The following is a 22,133-nucleotide window of genomic DNA, read 5'->3' as shown; positions in this document are numbered from 1 at the left end:
TCTGGTTAGAATATAAAGAAATTTCAGCTCGTCTGTGTAGTGAGATATGTATCCTCCTCATGAGTTACTACAAACAATCCTAAACAGGCACCTTTTTCCTGTTTTCAGGTCAGTATACTAAAAAATTTCAGCTCGCGCTCGCATTAATTTGTTGGTGAGATGTGTTTCTATCTCATGAGTCATATAAATATATATACATGTATATATATATATATGCATGTGTGTGTGTGTTTGTGTGAGTTTGTTTGTTTTGTGTAATATCGAGCGCCTTTGGAAAGTTGATTCGTGATTTTGCCCCCCAAATCTAAAAAAAAAAGGATCGACGCCCCTGTGTATATATATATATATACATATAGTAAAAAAAACTTGTATCTCTATTAATATACAAAAGTATTGGCCTCATCGCAATAAAAGGGTTAATACACGAGATTTTGAAATCGCACATAACATGCATAATTTGTGTTACTTTTTGCTTGTTTCTTTCTTTAATAAGTTTCTCAATCTCTCTCTATATATGTTTTAGAAAGATTATATGTTTAAATTGATGTATATTTTCTGTTATAATGAGATATGTTTAAGTGGACTTCAGGGAATGGTCGTACGCAGCAAGGGGAAGGGGGGGGGGGGCACATTCGCGATCTGCTGTTGTGAAAAACAATTTTCCCTTAACATTTCATGAAAACTATGAAAAATTTTCAAATGTGAGATGTGCACCAAATTTTCGAGTCTTGCCCCCCCCCCCGGAAATATTATCTGCGTGTGGTCATGCGAAATGGCATGACTGGAAATCTTACAATGTCAAAAGAGCATTTGACAGGGTCAGACTTTACCCCTTTTTCAACATTTTCTTTTATGGCGCCGGTGAAGTGCAAAAATATGTGCGCCGCTCGGCAGTGCGCCCCCCCTTTCGCCAAAAGCTGGATCCGCCTATGATACATGAATTATTGTCCTTTTGGAAGTTGTTAGCCAAAAATGAAGAAATATGTTGGGAATCGAACCTGGACCTCCACGGTCATAAACATTGCACTAGAGTCAGTTGCTATCTGGGCGCTCCTGTGGGCAGGCCCAGATAGCTTTCAAACCCAACTTGGCTCGGTGCCTTAAAATGACAAAATTTCATGCGTTGGGCTCCTGTGGTTCAGTGGTATGCCCCGTGGTAAGTGGTCTATCATACACGAGGTGCAAGGTTCGAAGCCAACGTTTTCTTTTTCTCTCCCCCTCTTTCTTTCTCTCTTTCTTTGGTATGTAAAGATAAGAATTTGAACAGGACAATCAAGAAGCAAAGACTTAAATTAATAACCACACATGCCGCTTATATTCGTTGGTTCATTCAATTTTTATTGAACATTATAAGATGCACAAAATACACATCCGAGATATAACAAGAGCCACATACAACACAATATTACATAACTTTGTCTTTCTGTTTATTTATATTTATACATCTTTTCCATGCCTGTACACATTTTTTTCAGCTATGAATGCTTTCTCGATATTTTCATATATAACTTTGTATGTGAACTTGCGATATACTCAAGAAGAACATAAAAAAGAGAAGAAAAAAAAGAAAGAAAAGGATAAATAAATATGCACTAGGAACTAAATCATGTTACTAAATGTCAGAGCAAACACCTTTTCATTACAAATGCTTACACTCATCATAGATGGTACAATGGGAAAGCTACTGTAAAAGATGCTTTATAGTGCCTTTATTATAGCAGGATTCCTGCTACAGGAAGTGCACATACTTTAGGCAAAGAGCGCGTAGGAGCTCCATTGATTTAAAGATGATTTGAGTATGAAATAGCCCATTGCCTACTGGAACTGAGTGGTCCTTGAATAAAGCCAATATGAATTACAGAATACAGTCATCAATGGGTTAACACACTTGTAGGAGAAATCAATCAGGTTTATGAAAGCCACCATTAATAGATGATCGTCAGATTCTGAATGTTATCTCTCATATATACTATAACCATATCATCTTGTCTGCAACATATTTGTCATATCATCAGTGTGGTCTAATATCCAGTTTGTCTAATATCACCCAATTAAGCTGACCTTATTTAGTCTTCAGCATAGACTAAACGGTAGTTGAACAAAGTGCCAGTATGACAAAATAAAACATACACCAAATGGATCTAGCATGAATGAAGATGCCATCTCCATTCCATTAAAAACAAATTAGAAGAGAAAAGTGCTCTTATTTTATACAAGAGTATTTTTTTGTGTGTTAAACCCCCCCCCCAAAAAAAAAAACTGAGGGGTTATTTGTAGGTTAAGCAGATCAGAGAAAAAAATTCTATTTGAGATTTGCATGAGACTAGGAAGGACAGGAGCAGATTTCAGGAAATTTACAAAACTTCTGTAGAGAACAATTAAGTAGGAGGGTGAAGAATTGCTTGATATTTTGGCCAAAATTTGGCTTAAAAATTTTATTGTTAATGATGCTGAAACATTTCAATTATTTTTAATAACTATTTCTCTTCTGTTGGCAGAGCTTGAGAAAAAATATTTCAGACTATTTCGGCCTCCCAAACCCAAATTTTTTTGCTCCAACTTGGAATCCAGAAGTAATAAATATTGTATCTGGATTGAGAAATAAGAAAAACCCTGGCTTTGATGAAATTAATAATTATATTTAAAAATTTGTGACAAATTCTATTGTTGCTCTGTTGGTGTATATATTCAATCTTTCTTTAGAAACTAGTACAGCTCCAGACCAAATGAAAATAACTAAGGTAATTCCTTTATTTTTAAAAATTGATAATTTCTTGTTTGTCTACTTATTCTAAAATCCTTGAAAGAATAGTATATGTTAGATCTGCAAATTTGTTGTCAAAGCATGATATTTTATCTGATGTTCAGTTAGGGTATTTGTGAAAAGTTCAGTACCACTCATGTGCTGAAGAATTTTGAAAATGAAGTAGTAAATGCTCTTGACAAATTCAGTCACCTTAAGTGCATTTTTCTGGACTACTCTCTTACTCTGGTCATTAGATTCTGCCATGCCTGCATAAAGTACAGGCACAATATCCACTACATGGGGAGTAATCAATCGTGATTGAATGCAACCATGCCTTCTCACATGTGACCCTGGGAGCCATATTTGTTGCTTGGAATCCTAAATCTGAAGACTTTCAGGGCCCCGTCTTACAAAGAGTTATGATTGATCCAATCAATCGCAACTATGGATGGCCAGCAACGTCAACATGTATTATTCATGTTTGTTCAAAATATTTTCGAACTATGATGTATATTCATGCATTCATTGTTTTCTTGAAAATTCACTGTGCTTCTATTTGTTTACAAAGGACATTGTGCAAATTTCCTATAGAAAAAAATTATGACACTGGATTTCCATAGAGTTAGACTGACTGGATCAATCGTAATTCTTTGTAAGACAGGGCCCAGATTGTTAATATATTAATGTAAACCTCCTTATTTTGTAAGCAATAACGAAAGAAAAACAAATGAAGGAATGAAGAAAATGGATAAGGGTTCTAAACCTAAAATTGACAGTCAATGCAAGAGAGACCAAGATGGCAGATAAATGAATCGAATACTAACTACATTTATACAATTATTCATTGATTCTAAAGTGAATGACATAATCGCTCAATCTATGGCTGCATTAGTAACATTTGAGGTGGATAGAGTACCAAGATAGAAGTACCAATCTGTTCTTTTTACAAGCAACCCACTATAACGCATGAGTAAATGAAATAACAAGATACAAGGTATGAATTTACCAAATGTTCATAATATTCACCCATTATCCAGTAACTTTGTCTTATGTAACCAAATCACTGTATTCGCAGAATATTTTACAGAGGTTTTACTTTCATGAATTTTGCAACTGAATCATCACAAATAACTTCATGACCTGATATTCAAAGTAGATGATAGTAATGTAATACCATCATAAATCTCCTATGACTTTGTAGCCTTTAAATAAGGCCCTGTATCTATTGTGATATTTACATCACATACCTACCGACTGGAAAAAAAACTATTCGCAATAAGCCGAGTGAGTGCGAGGATTTTGAGCTCAGTCACAGGGCCTTTAGGAACCTGATTTGGATTTCTTATGTTAACCATTGTTTGCGAATCGCTACCTGAGAGGTAGTGGCCAATAAGCGAGCATATTGCTTGCATCAATGAACCCCGTATGACCCTGTGCCACAGAAGCAAACGAACCCAGTCTCATGACGTCATAGACACTGACGTTGCGGACTGGCGCATCAGCATGCTCGTGAATATTCATATATTCACATCTTCACCTGATTCCAATAGGCCTTGCGACTTCGCTCTCGCACTCACTTGGGTATTGCCAGTTCTCTTCGTCAGCTGCTAGTCTCGTCTCAGCCACCGCTTGACGAGGAATAGAGCCAAGTCGCGAGGCCTTGTCAAAAGGCTAATGACTTTGCTGTCTCATAGCCAAATTGTGAAATACATGATGTCTTTTGCTATTTACAACTTAAGCTTAATTCTTTTTCCTACTGTAAAACAAGTATGTTATTCATATGAAGAAAAATACCATTAATGAAATAATCAAACCTAACCTGATAATCAGGATTTTGGGCTTTGTTTTGTAATTTTTGTTAAGAAACAAAAATATGAAATAAGGGAATCTTAGAATACACATAATAAGGGCAGTTGCTACTTTTTACATTCACAAGAAGAATGTTAGAGAATAAATAATACAGAGTTACTTTGAGAAGTGATATGATTGATATATGTATTTAAAAGAGCCCCCCCAGAAGAAACAATAAAATGACTTGGGCACCTCATAAGCAGTTAGTGCCTTGTCTTTGAGTAGGGATCCTACTCAGTATCTTTCACATCAAGGTCCTGTTGCATAAAACTTACTATTATGGTAACTTTGCCATCCAATGGTAACTTTCATGGAATCCTTGATTTTGATTGGCTGTATTGTTGCCATGGTATTTATACCATTGGATGGCAAAGTTAGCGAAATAATAATTTTTATAACAGGACCAAGCATGTACTCGTTCCCCATTACTTTGTTTGCTGTTAGGGCAGGATTAGAAGCAAACGTTGTCGAGCGAGGGCATGGCTTGCTTGTTTTATAATTCTCTTTAGATTAAAACATCCATCACTTGCCCTAACTCACTACTGCAAAATTACTATTGCGATACCTGATCAAATTAAATAATACTACATAACATTTATACGGCACTTACTACGGGTGTTTTTAAGTGCACTGTGTTCTGTTTATGGTTTATACTTGGGAGAAAAAAAAAATGTGGAAGGGGAAAATATACAGCTAATAAAACTAATACTTATAATCAAAACTGGTGTGCACCCCCAATTGACCGACCCACAATTGTGAATCATTTTTCAAACAGGTAGGTTTTGAGCAGGGTCTTGAACTGACTAACAGACTTAAAGTTATGAATATAAGAGGGTAGCTTATTCCAAAGGGACGGTGCAATTGAAGAAAAAGCATGGCCACCATCCTTTTAGAGGTTCGTGAGTTAACTGCATCGTAGACAATGAACGGAGAGGTCTTGAGGAGGTACTAGAGCGAAGAGAAATGAGATCTGTAAGATATTTTGGAGACTGGCCATTGAGAATTTTGTAGGTGAGAAGGAGAAGTTTGAAAGAGATACGGTGATGTATGGGGAGCCAATGCAGAGAAGACAGGATTGGGGTTACATGCTCGAATTTCTTACTGAGAGAGACTAATCTAGCAGCAGGATTTTGAACCTGTTAAAGTGGAACAAGGTATGTATGAGGGAGGTTGGAATATATTGAGTTGCAGTGTGACAGGAAACAAATGTATGTGTTAGTTTGGCTTGTTGTGGGTCGGTCAAGTAATTTCTTAAATCCCAAATTAAGGAAGAAAAATGATGAAGGGGATGTATGTCAACCACTTCCAATTGGACAGTACAAGAATGAAGCATGTAAGAATAACAGTACATGATTAAAACAATGATCAAATCCATTCCTCTTTAAAAATCAATAAGTTCTTGGGGAAATTTCTTCCTATCTATCGAAAACATTCATAATCAACATCGTTGGCTATTTGCCCGAATTCAGCCAATAAAACCGGGGACAATCTTTCTCTATTACTCCTATTACACATAATCTGATGGGGAGTAATCAATAAATGATTAATAAAGATCATTAATATTGATTGTGTTTCATGCTAAATATCATTTTTATGGAACCACCATTTTTTCTATTTCCTTGAAAGTTATTCTATAAATCCTTTCCATCTCTGGTATCAGCTAAGGAAGTTTAAGAGCCTTCAGAATGAAATCTGACACAGTTCTGAGGAATGTTTCACAAAGATTCAAGCATGGATAAAAAGCACACTTAAATTCCAAGTTGCGTGCAGCATATAACACACCACTGCATCGGTCAAACATGCTTACAGGACATGTTTTACCATGTATTGATCAGCGATATTATGTGCTACACACATCATGTGCATGTTGGCATGATTTGTTGGTCAGACTTGACTTTCCGTAAACTACCCCCCTGGTGAAATTTTACCAAGATTGAAGAATGGCTAAAAATCACACTCAAATTTCCCCCATTGTGAGTGGTATATATATAATACATCAATACATTGGTCAGATCATGCTTCTGAGCATGCACCAATGCATAGTCAATATTGAGGATATATGTTAAGGCCACTGCACACCTTACACATTGCTCTTTGACCAGATTTTGGAGTAAAACGTAGTAGAATTTGATGCTACTGTTGAAAAATTGAATATCTTACTGTGTAATGTTCTGAATCATTGTACGAATACCGATGTTCAAATCTGTGACTATGCTATCATTCTTATTAGAATAAAAGCAAATTTAACATCTAGTCGCAATGACGTCATAGCAATCGTACAATTGTCTAAGATTTAAAACCAATTTGGCCTTTTCTCTAAAATAAAGGCTTGCAATCATCCAAAAGTGGTACATTAGTATTCTTTCAGTTAATTTGAACCTCAAATAATTCACATTTTGAGAAAATGAGCAAAATGCAATTTACTCCCAAATCGGATCGTGAACCAGTCGTAAGGTGTGCGATGGCCTTAACCACCATATGCGCTAAACATTTTAAGAATGACTATAAGTCACACTTCACTCTTATTGAAACAGCCCCTCATTATGCACCGATTGTAATTGAAAAATATATTGACTCCTCTACACCCACTAATGCAAATTCACATAAATTGAAAAAGAAAGATAGATGTCTACTCATCTACTATTACTTAAATCCTGATTTTTGAAGAAAATAAATGAACATTAGCATTGTTCAATGCTACAGACTTAGATTTGTGATGATCAGTTTTTCCTGTGCATATATACGTTCAAATTTTTTGACAAATACTGTACATTCCACAAACAAAAGAACGAATACACTTTGTAGTATCTCTCTCAATATAATTCATCAAGAAAATCACTTTATGTAGTCAAACTTTTTTTTATGTTAAACTTTTTAACATTATTCATGTACATATTTTCAACATAGTATTTAGTAAGCAAATTTAGACTACAGTAATTTGCTTTGAATATTTCTTTGTACAAATTACTAAAAACAACAAAAATTACATCCAAAATTTCACAGTTTAAGTTGATATCTTTCTCCCATATAAGTCAATACAATGAACAAATCTTTGATTGTAATAAAGCCTTTTAAATGAACATAAAGTATTTTTCATCAGAATGAGACCATCTTCTAAATAGTGACAAAACAATTTAACTTGTGCTTTCCAATGATGCAATTGTATTACAAATCTACAATTCTTCCTTTGTTTTCTTTTGGCAGTCACAAAATAAAGCAGCACAAATATTCCTTGAAGATAGTTGCAACTTGCAACCCTTGCTCATACTTTCTTTCTCCACTGTTTCTCCTGGGATGTCAACACAGTATAAGGCCTGATGACCCATCATGCTCAGTTGGTAGGATAACCCTCCTCTTCATCTACAGCATATCAGAGGTCAAAGATCAGTCAACAATTTTGCAAGCTATCGCAAGTCGGTGCAGCAGACATGTTCATAATGGTTCATTGCTCCATTCATAGCAGTCCAATAATTCAATGGGGAACTTGTATCAACCCTACAAGCTATGAGGAATAATGAAGGATGTATAGGAAGGCCCAAACTGATACCTGAAAATGATATGGCTTGTGTGTTTCTTTCACCACACAGTCTCTTGCAGCCATTTTTGTATGGGTGTCCCTGGTGACCTGTTTCTAGAATAGCATCCATGCACTGCCACATTGATGTTCCAACAATCTAATTGACCATTTCATAGAAATGTTAGTGATAGGATATTCTGAGCAAAATGAGATAGGAAATGTCCTGATGACAGTGAATGAATGTGGAGATTGGGTCTTCGAGATGGATCACAAGTAGAAGGAAGTTGGAAAGATGGGCTCGCTTGACTCATTTTTGCAGGGTGGGATCATCCGTGTACGAGAATTTTTCAAATTGTGCCTGCTCTTCATTTAGGGTGGCATTAAGTGTATCTGAAATTAAAATGAGGTAAGAGGATATTAAAATACACATGTACATTTATCCTAACCATCATCATCATCATCATCATCATGATCCCCATCACCAAGATCATTATCAACACCACCATCCCACCACCACCACCATCATCACCATAGTTGCCATCATTTTCATCACCAACATCCTTCTCATCTTCACAATAACATTATTTCTTACCATTACCATTATCATCATCATCATCACCATCACACTCCTCCTCATCATCACCATCATCATCATCAATCCCCATCATCATCATCATTACCATTATTGTCATCATCCTCATCCTCATTGTAACATAAATATTACTGGTTAGCTCACCTGCTCCTGGTGGAGTAAGCTTTGCAGGTTCTAATGTGAATTCCTGATCAAAATATCTTGTATCTGTCTCATGTGCCACTTGAGGTAAGAAGGGAGGGCGTATCTGCAAACAAGACAATAAAAGATTCATAATTCCAATCTCTGATCTCATCTACTAACAAATAGTTCCTTCCAGATAAAGCAAGACAAAGCACATAACCTGGTACAATATCAAAACATAGCTGACTCAAATTGCCTTAACCAAAGTCAATGTTGTGTGGAGAAAGTAATCATTCTTTATGATGGGATGGCTCAAAAGTTAACAAAGAGTACTAATGAGCCCAAAAAAAAAATCATTTCTATTAAGGTTTTCCCTATCAAAGCGATTGTGTGTTCTTGATGGCCAATCTAAACTAATCTCTACTTTCAACAGCAAAATTAATATTGAGATGAAAGTGACTACATAATGTTGCAAATTGTTCACCTTTCAATATAAAGACATGAACAAATTCATAGGATGGTCTATGGAGCATTTCATTTTTCTCTTACAAGGGCACAAAATAATGGTCACTTTTGACCTATGTTAATGTGAATTGACCCACTGTCTTCCGACAGAATGTTCCTGAGTTGAATGCTAGTTCCTACCTTTCTTTCATAGAGATCTTCCCAGTTGATTGAATCAAAGAATTTATGTTCCATGATTTCCTTTGCATCTTTGGGTCCACATCCTAACCTGCAATTTAAGAGTGAATTAACAAAAAAATTATGGGTAAAAGTCCTGGATTCATTATATAACAATATATAAATAATGCACATTCATGAGTGTGTGGTGATGATGATGATGCAGTGCACTTGTGGGTATCTACAATAAATATGTGAGAAGCACAAGGTCCTTGGACAGAGTGCTTTTGCATACAATTGTGAATACCTTAGATGCTAGCATTGTAATGTGCATTATTTGTTTCATAAAACGGTCAGTAGATGAATTTGTAGTGGCAAGTGTGTTTGAATCCCTCCAAATTCTATAGGATCACATGAAAAAAGAGGTAGCATTTCCTTTCTACTATGTGTGGCTAAGCAGGTGCATCAAAATCCTTGCCATTGCCTTTTCTTTGAAAGAAAGCATATTTCAAGTGGCATCTCAGTTTTTAAGTGCTATAGGGAAAGACGATACACCCCAAAATATATGGCTGGGAGATTGCATAGAATTAAAGCATGTACATGTGACTTGCATAGGCACTCATCATTGACTACATCCTTGAACCTGAACTAATGTTAAATAAAGCATGGATTCCCCCCCCCTTTTTTCTCAAATTAGAATAAAAAGAGAGAGTGGCTCTGGCCCGGGGGGGGGGGGGGGGGGGGGGGGGGGCACTCAGTATATAATGCATAGTGGGTATGTGCCGCGGAGGGGACCCCCATTTTTACACTCAAATTTCCGTTCCGAGGCATAGCATTTTTGTCTTATAGAGAAAAAGAACAAAGATAGCCGCTCCAAAGCATATCATTTTCTTCTTCTCGAGAAAAAAGAAGAAAAAAATCCGCTCCAGGGCTTCGCATATTTTCCGTTACGCCGTTCCGGTCGCAATTTTGGTGAAAAGCGGCCGCAGCTCGCTGTCTGACCATCGCCTCTGCGCTAGCGCGCCCGGAAGTCGTGCCGCCGGGCTAGCTGCATGCACGTTCCATAGGGATGCATATACGCACTCGCACGCAGGCGACCCGTTCCAAGGACCCCCGTTTTCACAAACATTTGTAGTTCCGATGCCCGCTCCAAGGCCCCCGTTTTTTGTCTCGCCCGCGGCATATACCTACTACTTTTTTGGTCGAGTGCCCCCCCCCCCCCCCACCCCGGGGGCTCTGGTAGAATTACATAACCTGGGGGGTGTTTCACAAAGATTTAAGTATGACTTAGAGTCTAACTTAAATGTCTAGTTGCGCGTGGTATAAAAGACATGACAGTATTGGTCAGATCATGCCAAGAGGACGTGCACTACTGCGTATTGATCAATAAGATTGTGCGTTGCATATCATGTACGCGTCAGCATTTAAGTGCGACCTAAGTCATACTTAAATCTTTGTGAAACACCCCCTGGACTTTGTGAAATCATGAAATCTAAGCTGAAAATAATTGTACTGTAGATTATCAACAAAGCATATGTGGGACAGTGTTTTATTACTGCTTGGAAAAAGATTCTGCTGGAGTGCCATGCTTATTTTGCCAATTTCTTCCAGAATTCTTTGGCACACATTTCTTTACTTATTCAAACAAGTGATTTTATTGCATTCTGCATTTATCTTTATTATTTCAATGATATAACAAAGTACACTCACACTGAGTCTTGGAGATAGGTTGGGCAGCCTGCCCTGATTCATGCTGTCACTACCAACATTTGATTCCAACGTCAATGCTAATACCAGCACAAACAATAACACAAATACCAACCCCAACTTTAAATCTCTGTTGCACATACCTATTTTTGGGGTTTTTCTCCAGCAATCCATCGAGAAGAGACTTGGAAACTTCAGAAATTCTGCTGGGGAACTTGATTTTTTCTGTCAGGATAAGCTCAAAGAGAACCTCATGGTCCCTGTTATAGAAAGGTAGCCTACCGCACATCATCTCGTACATGACTACACCCGTACCCCACCAGTCTACTGCTCTCCCGTAGTCATTATCTTCTAGGATCTGCAAATGGGTCGAAGAAATTCAAGGTGGTTGCTACAATATTTGCAATGGATGGATAACCAACGCATATTAATTCATGTTTTATGTACCAAGAAGCAGACAAGGAATTAATGCTAATTTGCATTTAATTGCACAATTTATGACAGATTTCAGGACACAGAACTGACGTACAATTGATAACCTGTTTCTTGCAATTCTCCCTACCACCACTGGTTTACAATAGAATACTTTGCCTCGTAATGACAACATTTTCAATTGACATTATAGCTAAATAAATAATACTGACATTGACATTGCCAAATTTTCATTGGCAGCACCAAAAAAGATGGTTAAAGTAGGGGGTAAATAGAGGTGAGAGAAGAATGTTGGGGGGGGGGTCAGACAAAAATAATGTACCGCTAAGTCAAAACCCAGGAGCTGGGGTGTGTAGTGCAATAATCTAACTTCGGAGTCAACTGCCCCCCCCCCCCCATACCCTGGTCCCGCCAATCCCACTCAACATTTTACCTCATGTGCACTTTTTTTTCTGGGTATAATTTAATCAATAAAAATTCATCCTATTTATTTTATCATCTGAAGCCTCCAAAACATCTCCAAAATTAAATGCAACTTGACTTTCAACCGATGAAACGCCAGTATTAGGAACTTGCGCTTGATTCTATTAGCTTTGTTCAAACTCTCTCCGCAACAGGCCCCAGGACCACCTTGGGAGTTTACCTATAAAAACACACAAGAACATAGTCTAAAAATTTCTGACCTAGAAAAGAAAAGAATGGGCTTTCATTAACACAACAAAATTAGTGATTGATTATACAAACATATCAGTCCTATCTATGTTCAATCTTCAAGATTTGTGCTACAAGGTGGAAACTGGTGGAAACTTACTTCTGGAGCTAGATACTCTGGCGTTCCACAGAATGTCTTAGTTACCTCACCATAGGAGATTCCCTCTTTACAGAGACCAAAGTCAGTTATCTTGATATGCCCTTCTTGATCTAACAGAAGGTTTTCCAACTGCAATTAAAACATAAAACAAATACAAAAATGAATAAAATCTGTTAAGGACAAGGGGACTTTATTTGTTAAGATACTAAATGTTCATTGGGGCATTTTCACCACAGATGGACACAGGGGCAAAAAAATCAAATTGATATGTCAAATGCTTTATGTTTTTTAATAATACAAGACCTGAAGTTTCTGGGACAATTTTTTTTCCGACTCAGGCAGCCATTTTTCACTTCAAAATGGCCGCCAAAGTGTGGATACAAATTAGTGTTGAAAATGGTATATTGATACATATTTTGTTTTGACATATTTTTTAAGAACAGGTTTGATCATGATGTTTTCCCCTGTGATTTAGCTTGTTATTATAACACTTTATAAAATCCAATAGAAAGAAACACCAGTAATTCATTTATCTGATTAAAAAATATTGTTGAAGTATGTGATATGGTATGTAACGTCAGTTACCAAAAACATGAACTTTTTTTCTCATTTCCCAGAAAAGAGGATATATTATATGAAACTTGGTAGATTTCCTCCTTAGGTAACAACCCTCCTTTCTACACCAAAATTAAAGATAATCAATTAACAATGTAAAGTTAAATTCAGAACACAGCGCGCTTAGAAACGCCCGTATTAAGCGCCCTATAAATGTTTTGTATTATTATTAACAATCAAGCCATAGGGTACCATTAAATATGTGTAATGTCAGTTACCAAGTGAAAAATGTAATGTCAGTTACCGAGATGTAATGTCAGTTACCATGATAAAACGTTGGTTACCAATAGTGAAATGCATTATTCAATTCAATTCAATTCAATTTATTTAACCAAAGCATTAAAATACAATAACATAATACACATACATAAAATACAATATTTACATTGGTACAATAAATAAAATGATGCTTGGCAGGAAGCAGCCAGAAAGGAAAAGACCCTTATAACAGCCGACCTTACAATATATCATAAATGTTGTAAAAGTACCTAAGACAATATAATACAATAGAAATACAAAACAAAACAAATGGGGGGGGGGGGGGGCAAGAGCTAAAAGAAACAAATTAAAGAAAATTAACTCACAGCACATGATAATTGGCAAGAATGATTTCTTTTGATCTCTTCTTAAATAAATTAAAAGATTGAACCTCCTTAAGTGGAGACGGTAGAGAATTCCAAAGGACTGGTCCTTGATAAATGACAGATTTTTTAGAAAAAGATGTACGTATGAGAGGAGGATGAAAGTCAGAAGCACTTCTAGTACTATGTTTATGAATATCACAATTTAAATCAAAATATGTAAGTAATGAGTCAGGGAGAAATTTATTATGACATAGATACATAAAATTTCCAATCTGATACACATACAAATCATTGAATCGCATTATTTTGAGTGAAGAAAACATAGATGATGTATGGGCAAGAAATGTGGCATGGTCAATAATTCTAACTGCGCGTTTTGTAATTTAATAATCCTATCTATGAAGGCAGCAGATGAGTTACCCCATACAATGATATTATAATATAAATATGGAAGTATAATTGAATGATATATCATCTTTAAGATGGTTTTAGGAAAGTTTTTAAGTTTATACATGACACCGATATTTTTAGATAAAGTATTACAAATAAGATTAACATGATCAGTCCATTTCAATTTATTATCAATTATTACACCAAGAAATTTTAAAGAAGACACCTGGTTGACTTGAGAGTTACAAAGGTTTATAAAGAATACATTGTAAAGAATTAGAAACATTTGAATTATCATTAATATATCTATATATATTATTATTAATATATCTATATATATTCTTTCATCCCCTTCCCATAACCTGATTGGTCTTCTCTACTCACTAATGCCCCTTTTGTCTCCTTGTTTCTAGTGTTGCTGTAGCTTGTTTGTGGTCTATATTATGGTTGTTCCACTTTATATGTTTGTCATTTTGCCTCCGACGAAGATTCTGCTAGGATCGAAAGCTTAGGCCCCTTTTTTACTTTCTAATCATTAATATATAATAGAAATAAAAGCGGGCCCAATATGGAACCTTGCGGTACACCACATCTGATATGTTGAAAACAAGACTGTTCATTGTTAATTGTTACCATTTGCTTCCGATTTGAAAGATAGTTTTAAAAAGTTTTAGTGTTATTCCCCTTATCCCATGTAAATTCAGTTTATTTAGCAATATGCAATGATCTAAAGTATCAAAAGCCTCACAAGGAATACTATACAAAATTATGAAGGAAGTTGCATTTCCATCGTGCAAAAAAATTACTATGAAATTGTTTTGCATATATGTACATGTACTTACCACGTACCTATTTGTTTGTATCAGACAATTTTTTTTTTTGGTTTCGGGGGGAGGGGGTACTTTTCTCAACCTATTGCCTAAATCTGCAACATTTGATAAGCTTAACATTGTGATGAATGGGGGTTTCCAGGGCCCCTTTTTTAGTTTCTAGGATTCTTTTTAGCACTGCCGAGCTAAAAGTAAATTCCAGGTTTTTATACCTCTTAGTAGTGTAGATGTGTGATAAAATTTTTGTTTTTGGTTTACAAGTATAGATGAAAAGTGAAATTTGACAGTTCTGATCAATGTTGCATGGATCTACTAAAACTGTGTCTTTTTTTCTAATTTACAAATAGTTCAGTTTCAGTTCAGAAGCTGGAGTTTATTTTTGTTGACAGCTTAAAAAAGAAATTAGCAAAGAGAATGATTAAACAAATTATGAAGAAAATTGAAATCCGACAGATATGAACAAGCATTGCTTGCACTGACCGGAATAGAAATCAATAAAACTGCATAGCTGCATAAGATTCGGGGAGGGGTAGCCTTGGGGAGGAGACCCTTATTCATTTTGCCTTTTTTGAGGGGAGGTGAAGGTCGGAGAAGGAAAAGGTTTAAAAAGTCAAAATAAAATTGATGAATATATGGAAATGGGTGTATAGTCAGAAAATCCATGTGTACAGTCAATGCAATATTAAATTACTATAGGAATACATGTAGCTGCTATGACCCCCCCCCCCCTGAGTAAGTAAAACATACATTTCTTATCTTTTGATAATTCAAAATGTGAAGTATTATGAAAATTTTATGATTTTAAAAAGCCTTACATATAAGTACCAAGAAAATTATGCCTTTGAAAATCATATAGCACTGGTAAACGTTAATGTGTAATGTCAGTTACCAACAAGTAATAATAAAATGTTCAAATCACAGAAAAGGAATTAAGAAAAAGAAAACGTTTTTTCATTGAAATGTTCATAGAAACTCAGGTATACTTCCACATCAAGTTCAATACAATGCAATGATTCCACACATTTAACTTCCATGAGTTATCTCTATGGCAAATTAAGTGTAACATCAGTTACCGTAATGTCAGTTACCAGCATGGTCGTGGAAAAATTATCATAGCCCCCGAAAGACAAAAACAAATTATTTAATATTTTGACACATCTTAACCTAGTAACGAAGGTATATTTACATATTCAAATTATTACTCTATCTACTCAGGGACATGAGATATTTCAATTTTACTGAACACCCTGAAAGTGCATGTCCTTTTTGCGTAACGTCAGTTACCGACACGTTTTTGCTTGCTGATGCATAACCAAATGTGGTTACATGTACATTGAAAAACTTAGTATCAGAGTATACAGCAAGGTTCACTTTATTAACTCTATCAAAAGCAAACTTCCATCATTTGTTGTTTTAGAGATACAAACAATTAAAGGTGTGTAAAATTGTGCCATGTAACGTCAGTTACCATGAAAATGCCCACTGGGACATGTTAGTGAGGCAATCCCATAAAATAATCAGCTTTACTATATGTATAATCCTCACTTTTCTGGATTCTAACTTTCACTCTAGGAAATGTTCAAGTAATGATTATTTGAGAATGTAACAACTTTCCATAGGTAGAAGAAAATGTACACAAATCATTTCAGGAAAGTCCTTTTTAATAGATAGGGGGTAGGATAAACATACTTTATAGAATTACCAAGGGTGAAAGCTAACCAATAAAGCTATAAAAAGCAAAAATTTTGTGCAAAAAGTTAATGGGATATGTAGAATAGTAAGAAATTGAGCAGAGACAAGAAATGTTTTAAGGGTTGACAATGCATGATTCAGTGATCAAATTCTTTTCAGAAGTTAGCACAAAATTATTTCTCCCGAGGACAGCTCATAACATCATTCGACATCATTCATGATGTCATAAAATATCATTGTGATGCCATAAGATTATCATGAAAACTTTGGATAATTATACATTACCACAAACAGGGCAACATTCATTAACAGTAAAGCTCACCCTGAATTCAGTTATGATGGCAATTCAGCAAATACCCCAACATGGCCAAATTTTGTTGACCCTAAATGACCTTTGACCTTGTTCATGTGACCTGAAACTTGCACAGGATGTTTGGTATTACTTGATTGCTCTTATATCCCAGTTTCATTTAACCAGATCCATAAACATTTGAAGTTATGGTGGCAATTCAGCTAATTCCCCAAACATGGACAAATTTCATTGACCCTATCTGACCTTGGTCATGTGGCCTGAAACTTGCACAGGATGTTCCATGATACTTGATTGCCCTTTATGTCCAGGTTTCATGAACTAGATTAAGCCTGAGTCGAATTGAAAATATGTCGGCCGGCCGATTCATTTGGTTCACACAATCAAACATCAAAATAAACAGTAATATCCAACTTGACGACTACTTACTTCATTTATATTTCCCCAAAAATGAAACCGATTGTGTAACTATGATGCCTATTCACCATCAATTTGAAGTTTATTTCGATCATAGTTCGAGTCTTACTCGTCTGTTCGTGCTGAGATAATTTATGCACAATGAATTTATGAATGGAAGTCGCCATTCATCGTGCATGCGCAGTACTGTGCTTTAATCAAATCAGAAAATGGCCGGAAAATTGATTGGAAATTTATCAACGTAAAGTAAATCTTGCTTTTCATGAACAATATTAATATCATGACCATAGAACATGATTTAATCGTAATATTTAACAATAATTTGCATATGACAATCATTAATATGAATTTAGAGCTTGATGTGAAACGTTTGTATTTCGTTTCAATTTTCAATGGCGGACATCACATGACGATCGACTTGAGTGAGTGCACTTGTCTAGAAAATAATTATCATGTCAGGATTGATTATCGAACATTGTCCACATGTAGAAACTCTTTTGAAGATCGTAATATCACCATATAATATTTTACATGACAAAACAGAGAAAAATTACGTTTGATTTTTTTTCCATCAATTTGAAGCTTGTTTGTGCCCAACTTTGGGCTCTGATTTCATGAATGGAAAAAATATGTCAGACGACATCGAACGCGCATGCGCATTGTGCTACTTTTCTCGGAGCTCGGAGACGTCCAGAGATGGAATAAAAAATAAAAATAATGCCAGTATAATACTATTAATTCTTCCATATGAACATAACATACTTTGCTGACATCGTCAATATTTTTAGTATGGCCATAAAATCTTATTAAATCGTAATTATTTAACATCCAATAATAATTTATATGAATTTAGAGCTCGATCTGAGACATTCGTATTTATTTCGATCACAAGCTCTTGTGTCTAAAAAAAAAAATTGATAATCATTATCAGGATTAAGTCTCGAACATCGTCAGAACTCATATTCCACAATCTTTCCTCACAATCATTATATCAGCATTGAATACCAATTCAAATGACCATCCAGAGAAAATTACTTATTTATTCCCATCAATTTATTTGGAGCTAATTTTGGATCCAACTACCCCGCCAACTACATAATCTCAGGCAAGTTACAGCGCTCTCCCCGCTGTTTGCACTTGTTAGATGGCGCTGGCAAGCACGCCTGTCGTTTCGGGAGAGTGAGTGTACGGGGCTGCGGACAGGGCTGGAGTGTGCGAGTTTGGACTGCGAATGCTAGTTGACCGAAAATCATTCGGATCGACTCTGCGTGATTCATGTCTTTGTCTTTTCATTTTAAACTTATATGTTATCGTCTGCTAATATCATTGTTGAAGATATTTTGGGAAGAATTCTGCATTGCTCCCCGGCCTTTTTTGTGTTTTGTAATCATGGAAAATACAAACGAACTTTGCTCTGTCATTTGCTTTTGCAACGCTCACCCGGCGCGGCCAGCGCAGACCGTCAGTGTATGTAGTGCATGAATAGCGCATGCATCGACGGCCGGCCGGAGCAAAAAAAAAAAGACTTGATTTTCCCCGCCTTCAAATTTCGATGCGTCGATGTTCGATCGAATTAAAGCTGTCGAACACCGGTTTTTCAAAATAATCGATATGACTCAGGCTTAAACTAGATCCATGAACATTCAAAGTTATGATGGCAATTCAACAAATACCCCCACATGGCCAAAGTTCATTAACCTAAAATGACCTTTGACCTTGGTAATGTGACCTGAAACTCAAGTAGGATGTTCAGTAATACTGTATAAGCTGTTATTTTCGCAGATTGCTGATCGGCCGCGAATTTAATAACACGCAAAAATATTGACACATATATTAGTCAGTGCCAATATCCTCAACAGCAAAGCTTTGAAAACATCCTGTGTAGTGAAAAAATTGAGATATGCACCTCTATATGTACAAAAAATAAGGTTTAGAAAGTACAGTTAGTGATTCAAAAAGTTAGCTGGAATTTCACTTTTTTTTTAATTTCTCAAACAAAATCATAGCCTAAACTATTTTCTCACATAATTCTATCGATATTTATTCACTCACTGTAATATTAAAATGTATTTTCCATGAAATAATTTGATTTAATTGTCATCGATTCACTATATACACACAAATTGGCAGCTATTTGCATACTCATTAATATTCATAAGCCACAAGACCAGAGCTTTTACAGGTGTAAGATTCTGTTCACAAAATTCAACATTTTTGCACTGAAACCAACTTTTTAAAAAGTGAATCTAACAAAACACAACTCCAAAAGATTACTCTTACAGATCAAACTGTGACATGATGAATTTTCAGATCTAAAGGTACAAAAAAGTGAAATTTAAGCCACTTTTTTCCACATTTTGTAACTGTTTTTACAGGGACATATTTATGTACAAAAAACACATCAGCATGGAGACTTTGAGGAGCATAGATTTGCACATGATTTGCACTAGTTTTGCTTCTTTGAATGCTGTGGAAGGGTTTCGTACATCTTCTGATCGCGAATTTAACAACCCGCGAAAATGAGAGCAGCATCCCAATATGTTATGCGATATAAACTTTATAGTTTAACACATTTTAGTCAAAATATTGAATATTTGTTTACCTGAACACTCAATATATAACTTGATATATTATTTGATAAAGGCTTTTTGTAAAAAATAATATGTTCAGTCACCACAAACCATAAAAAATATGGGATCTATGCACTTTAACTTATATCACATGATATACATGTATTAAAAAAAAAAAACCTTCATTTAGATTTTTTCTGTCAAACCTTTCTTTTTTACTTTAACCAACCCTATAAAGTGTAAATGAACTTCCACTATAATCTGCAAACTAACTAAATCCTCTATACCTGTTTTGAAAGTCTTCTTCCCAAACAACTTTTTGTATTGATAAGGGTCTGAAAAACATAATACAAACACTACTGAATAGCAATCTAAATTAAAAATGTATTTTCAGTTTCACAAGGAGCCTGTCCAAAGTAATCATAATTAATTTCCATACTCCTTAACAGTTCACTTAACCACTATTAATATAAATAATATATTTTTCAAAGAGAAGTGTTATTTTTTAATAGAATTATATGGCAGTACCAGAAAAAGTCTGGGCTTAAAAGTTAATGTTACGGTCCATGACAAACAATGAACGAAATAAACTTCAGAAAAGTTTTCTCCCCTAATCGCTATAAAGCTTATTTCACCAAGAACATAAAATCAAAATTTTATATTCTGAGATTCTTACAAATATTTCTGTTATGATGTCCTAGTAGTCTGTAGTATTGCAAAACAAACATTGGCTACTGCAACTACATAGTTGTTTGCAAACATTATTTAATTATACTCCTAAAGAATCTGAAATATCCTCTAAACCACCCACAGACCTTAAAACTACATTAATTTATACAAGGCAAAATGCATTTCTTTATTATGTTAGCAGCATACCCTAAGAAGCTTATGATAATAAATAATCCACCTCTACCTGTTATAAAATATTTTTCTAACTTATAAACATTTAACGGTGTTTGGAACTTAAGAATAATAAGTAACATATTGATATTCAGGTACTATGACCCAGTCTCTCATTGTTTGAGAAAATAACTTGTTTGTATTTTAATATATCTAAAATCTATCAAGTGATCTCGTGTCCAAATCCTATCTAAAACATCATGAAGCTGTTATGCTTTGACAAAGAAAAACTATCCAATTTGATAAAGTGTTATTCCACCCATGGGTTCCAAATCTTGTGAATAGTTATCTTTCTTGTTTTGTATCACATCTAAGGTGGACTATGAATTAAAAAGTCAGACTAAAATCAGAGGAGTCGTGTGGTATGTCTTCGTAGTTCATTGTGACTGTGCAATGGACCAATAATGATTGGCCTGGTGGTAGAGTCGCTGTCCAGTAAACAGAGGTTCAAATCCTGCTGGCTCTAAGATTGTCTTCCAACTTATATATTTTGCTGATTGAACATGCAATCTTACTTACTAGATGCAAGCCAGAAATGCTTTTTTCATTAAGCAAGTTGCATTTTTCCCTCTTAAATATATATATTCTCCTCCCAAACCGTTTCCCCTGATTTTGTACCTTGAGATCTCTATAGATGACATTCTGTTCATGAAGGTAGCTGAGGGCCGAGACAATCTCTGCACCGTAGAAACGTGTCCTGTTCTCTGAAAACACCCTTTCCCGTGATAAATGAAAGAAGAGTTCACCTCCATTTACATACTCCATCACAAAGCAGAGTCTATCAGGCGTTTGAAACGAATACTTAAGGGACTGCAAAAGAGAAAAGAAAGAATGGTATAATGACAAAATTAGTATTCTTTCAATTAATTTATCCCACCATATCTAATCAGGATGGTAAAATGAGTTAGAAACTGTTTTTGGTCTTAATTTAAATATCAAATTTTTAAAAATGTCATCTTAAAAAAAAAACATTAAAAAAAGTAGTCAACTGATCACAATAACAATATGAAATTCAATGTACAGAACATTATCAATTATTGTTTTTTTCTCAACTAATATTGAAAATGGAAATATCATCACTCAAAGTTCCTTATTTGTATGGCAGCTCAGATTAACCCGTAATAAACTGGGGGGGGGTCAATTTCCCCCCCCTTTGACAAATTTTGTCACTACGCCGCCACGCGAAATTTTTTGACCGCGCCTTTTGCGAACTTTTTACTTTCGAGTCTTGCGCATCTTTTGAGACAGAATTTGCGACGCCTGGGTATGCTATTCCAAAATTACGAAACATTTTGTAAGTGCATGTCAGACCTGAAATTGGTCAAAAACATGATTCCGTGTACAAAGTCAATGTAAATTGTGTTTTTCAACCAAAAATCATAAATGTATGATTTTTTTATACTTTTGTTGGTTTAAACGGATTTA

At 35.3% G+C, this 22,133-nt stretch overlaps 1 protein-coding gene across 1 annotated transcript in view; it reads right to left on the bottom strand.

The window, feature by feature from the left end:
• Positions 1-1,321: 1,321 nt before the first annotated feature.
• The window catches only part of LOC129264960 (RAC-alpha serine/threonine-protein kinase-like), a 46,912-nt gene continuing 26,100 nt past the window's right edge, over positions 1,322-22,133 (bottom strand). Inside the window, exons 6-11 of the mRNA XM_054902932.2 lie at positions 21,327-21,518; positions 12,401-12,529; positions 11,301-11,515; positions 9,475-9,562; positions 8,851-8,953; positions 1,322-8,504 (exon numbers count right to left, since the gene is read on the bottom strand). Coding sequence (XP_054758907.2) covers positions 8,422-8,504; positions 8,851-8,953; positions 9,475-9,562; positions 11,301-11,515; positions 12,401-12,529; positions 21,327-21,518 — 810 coding nt within the window. The 3' untranslated portion in view covers positions 1,322-8,421. The remainder of the gene's footprint in view (positions 8,505-8,850; positions 8,954-9,474; positions 9,563-11,300; positions 11,516-12,400; positions 12,530-21,326; positions 21,519-22,133) is intronic.

The sequence above is a fragment of the Lytechinus pictus genome, chromosome 7, assembly GCF_037042905.1.
Source record: "Lytechinus pictus isolate F3 Inbred chromosome 7, Lp3.0, whole genome shotgun sequence".
In the NCBI taxonomy this organism is placed as follows: domain Eukaryota; kingdom Metazoa; phylum Echinodermata; class Echinoidea; order Temnopleuroida; family Toxopneustidae; genus Lytechinus; species Lytechinus pictus.
Note: the sequence above shows the minus strand (reverse complement) of the source record. Positions and strands in the feature narration are given on the sequence as shown.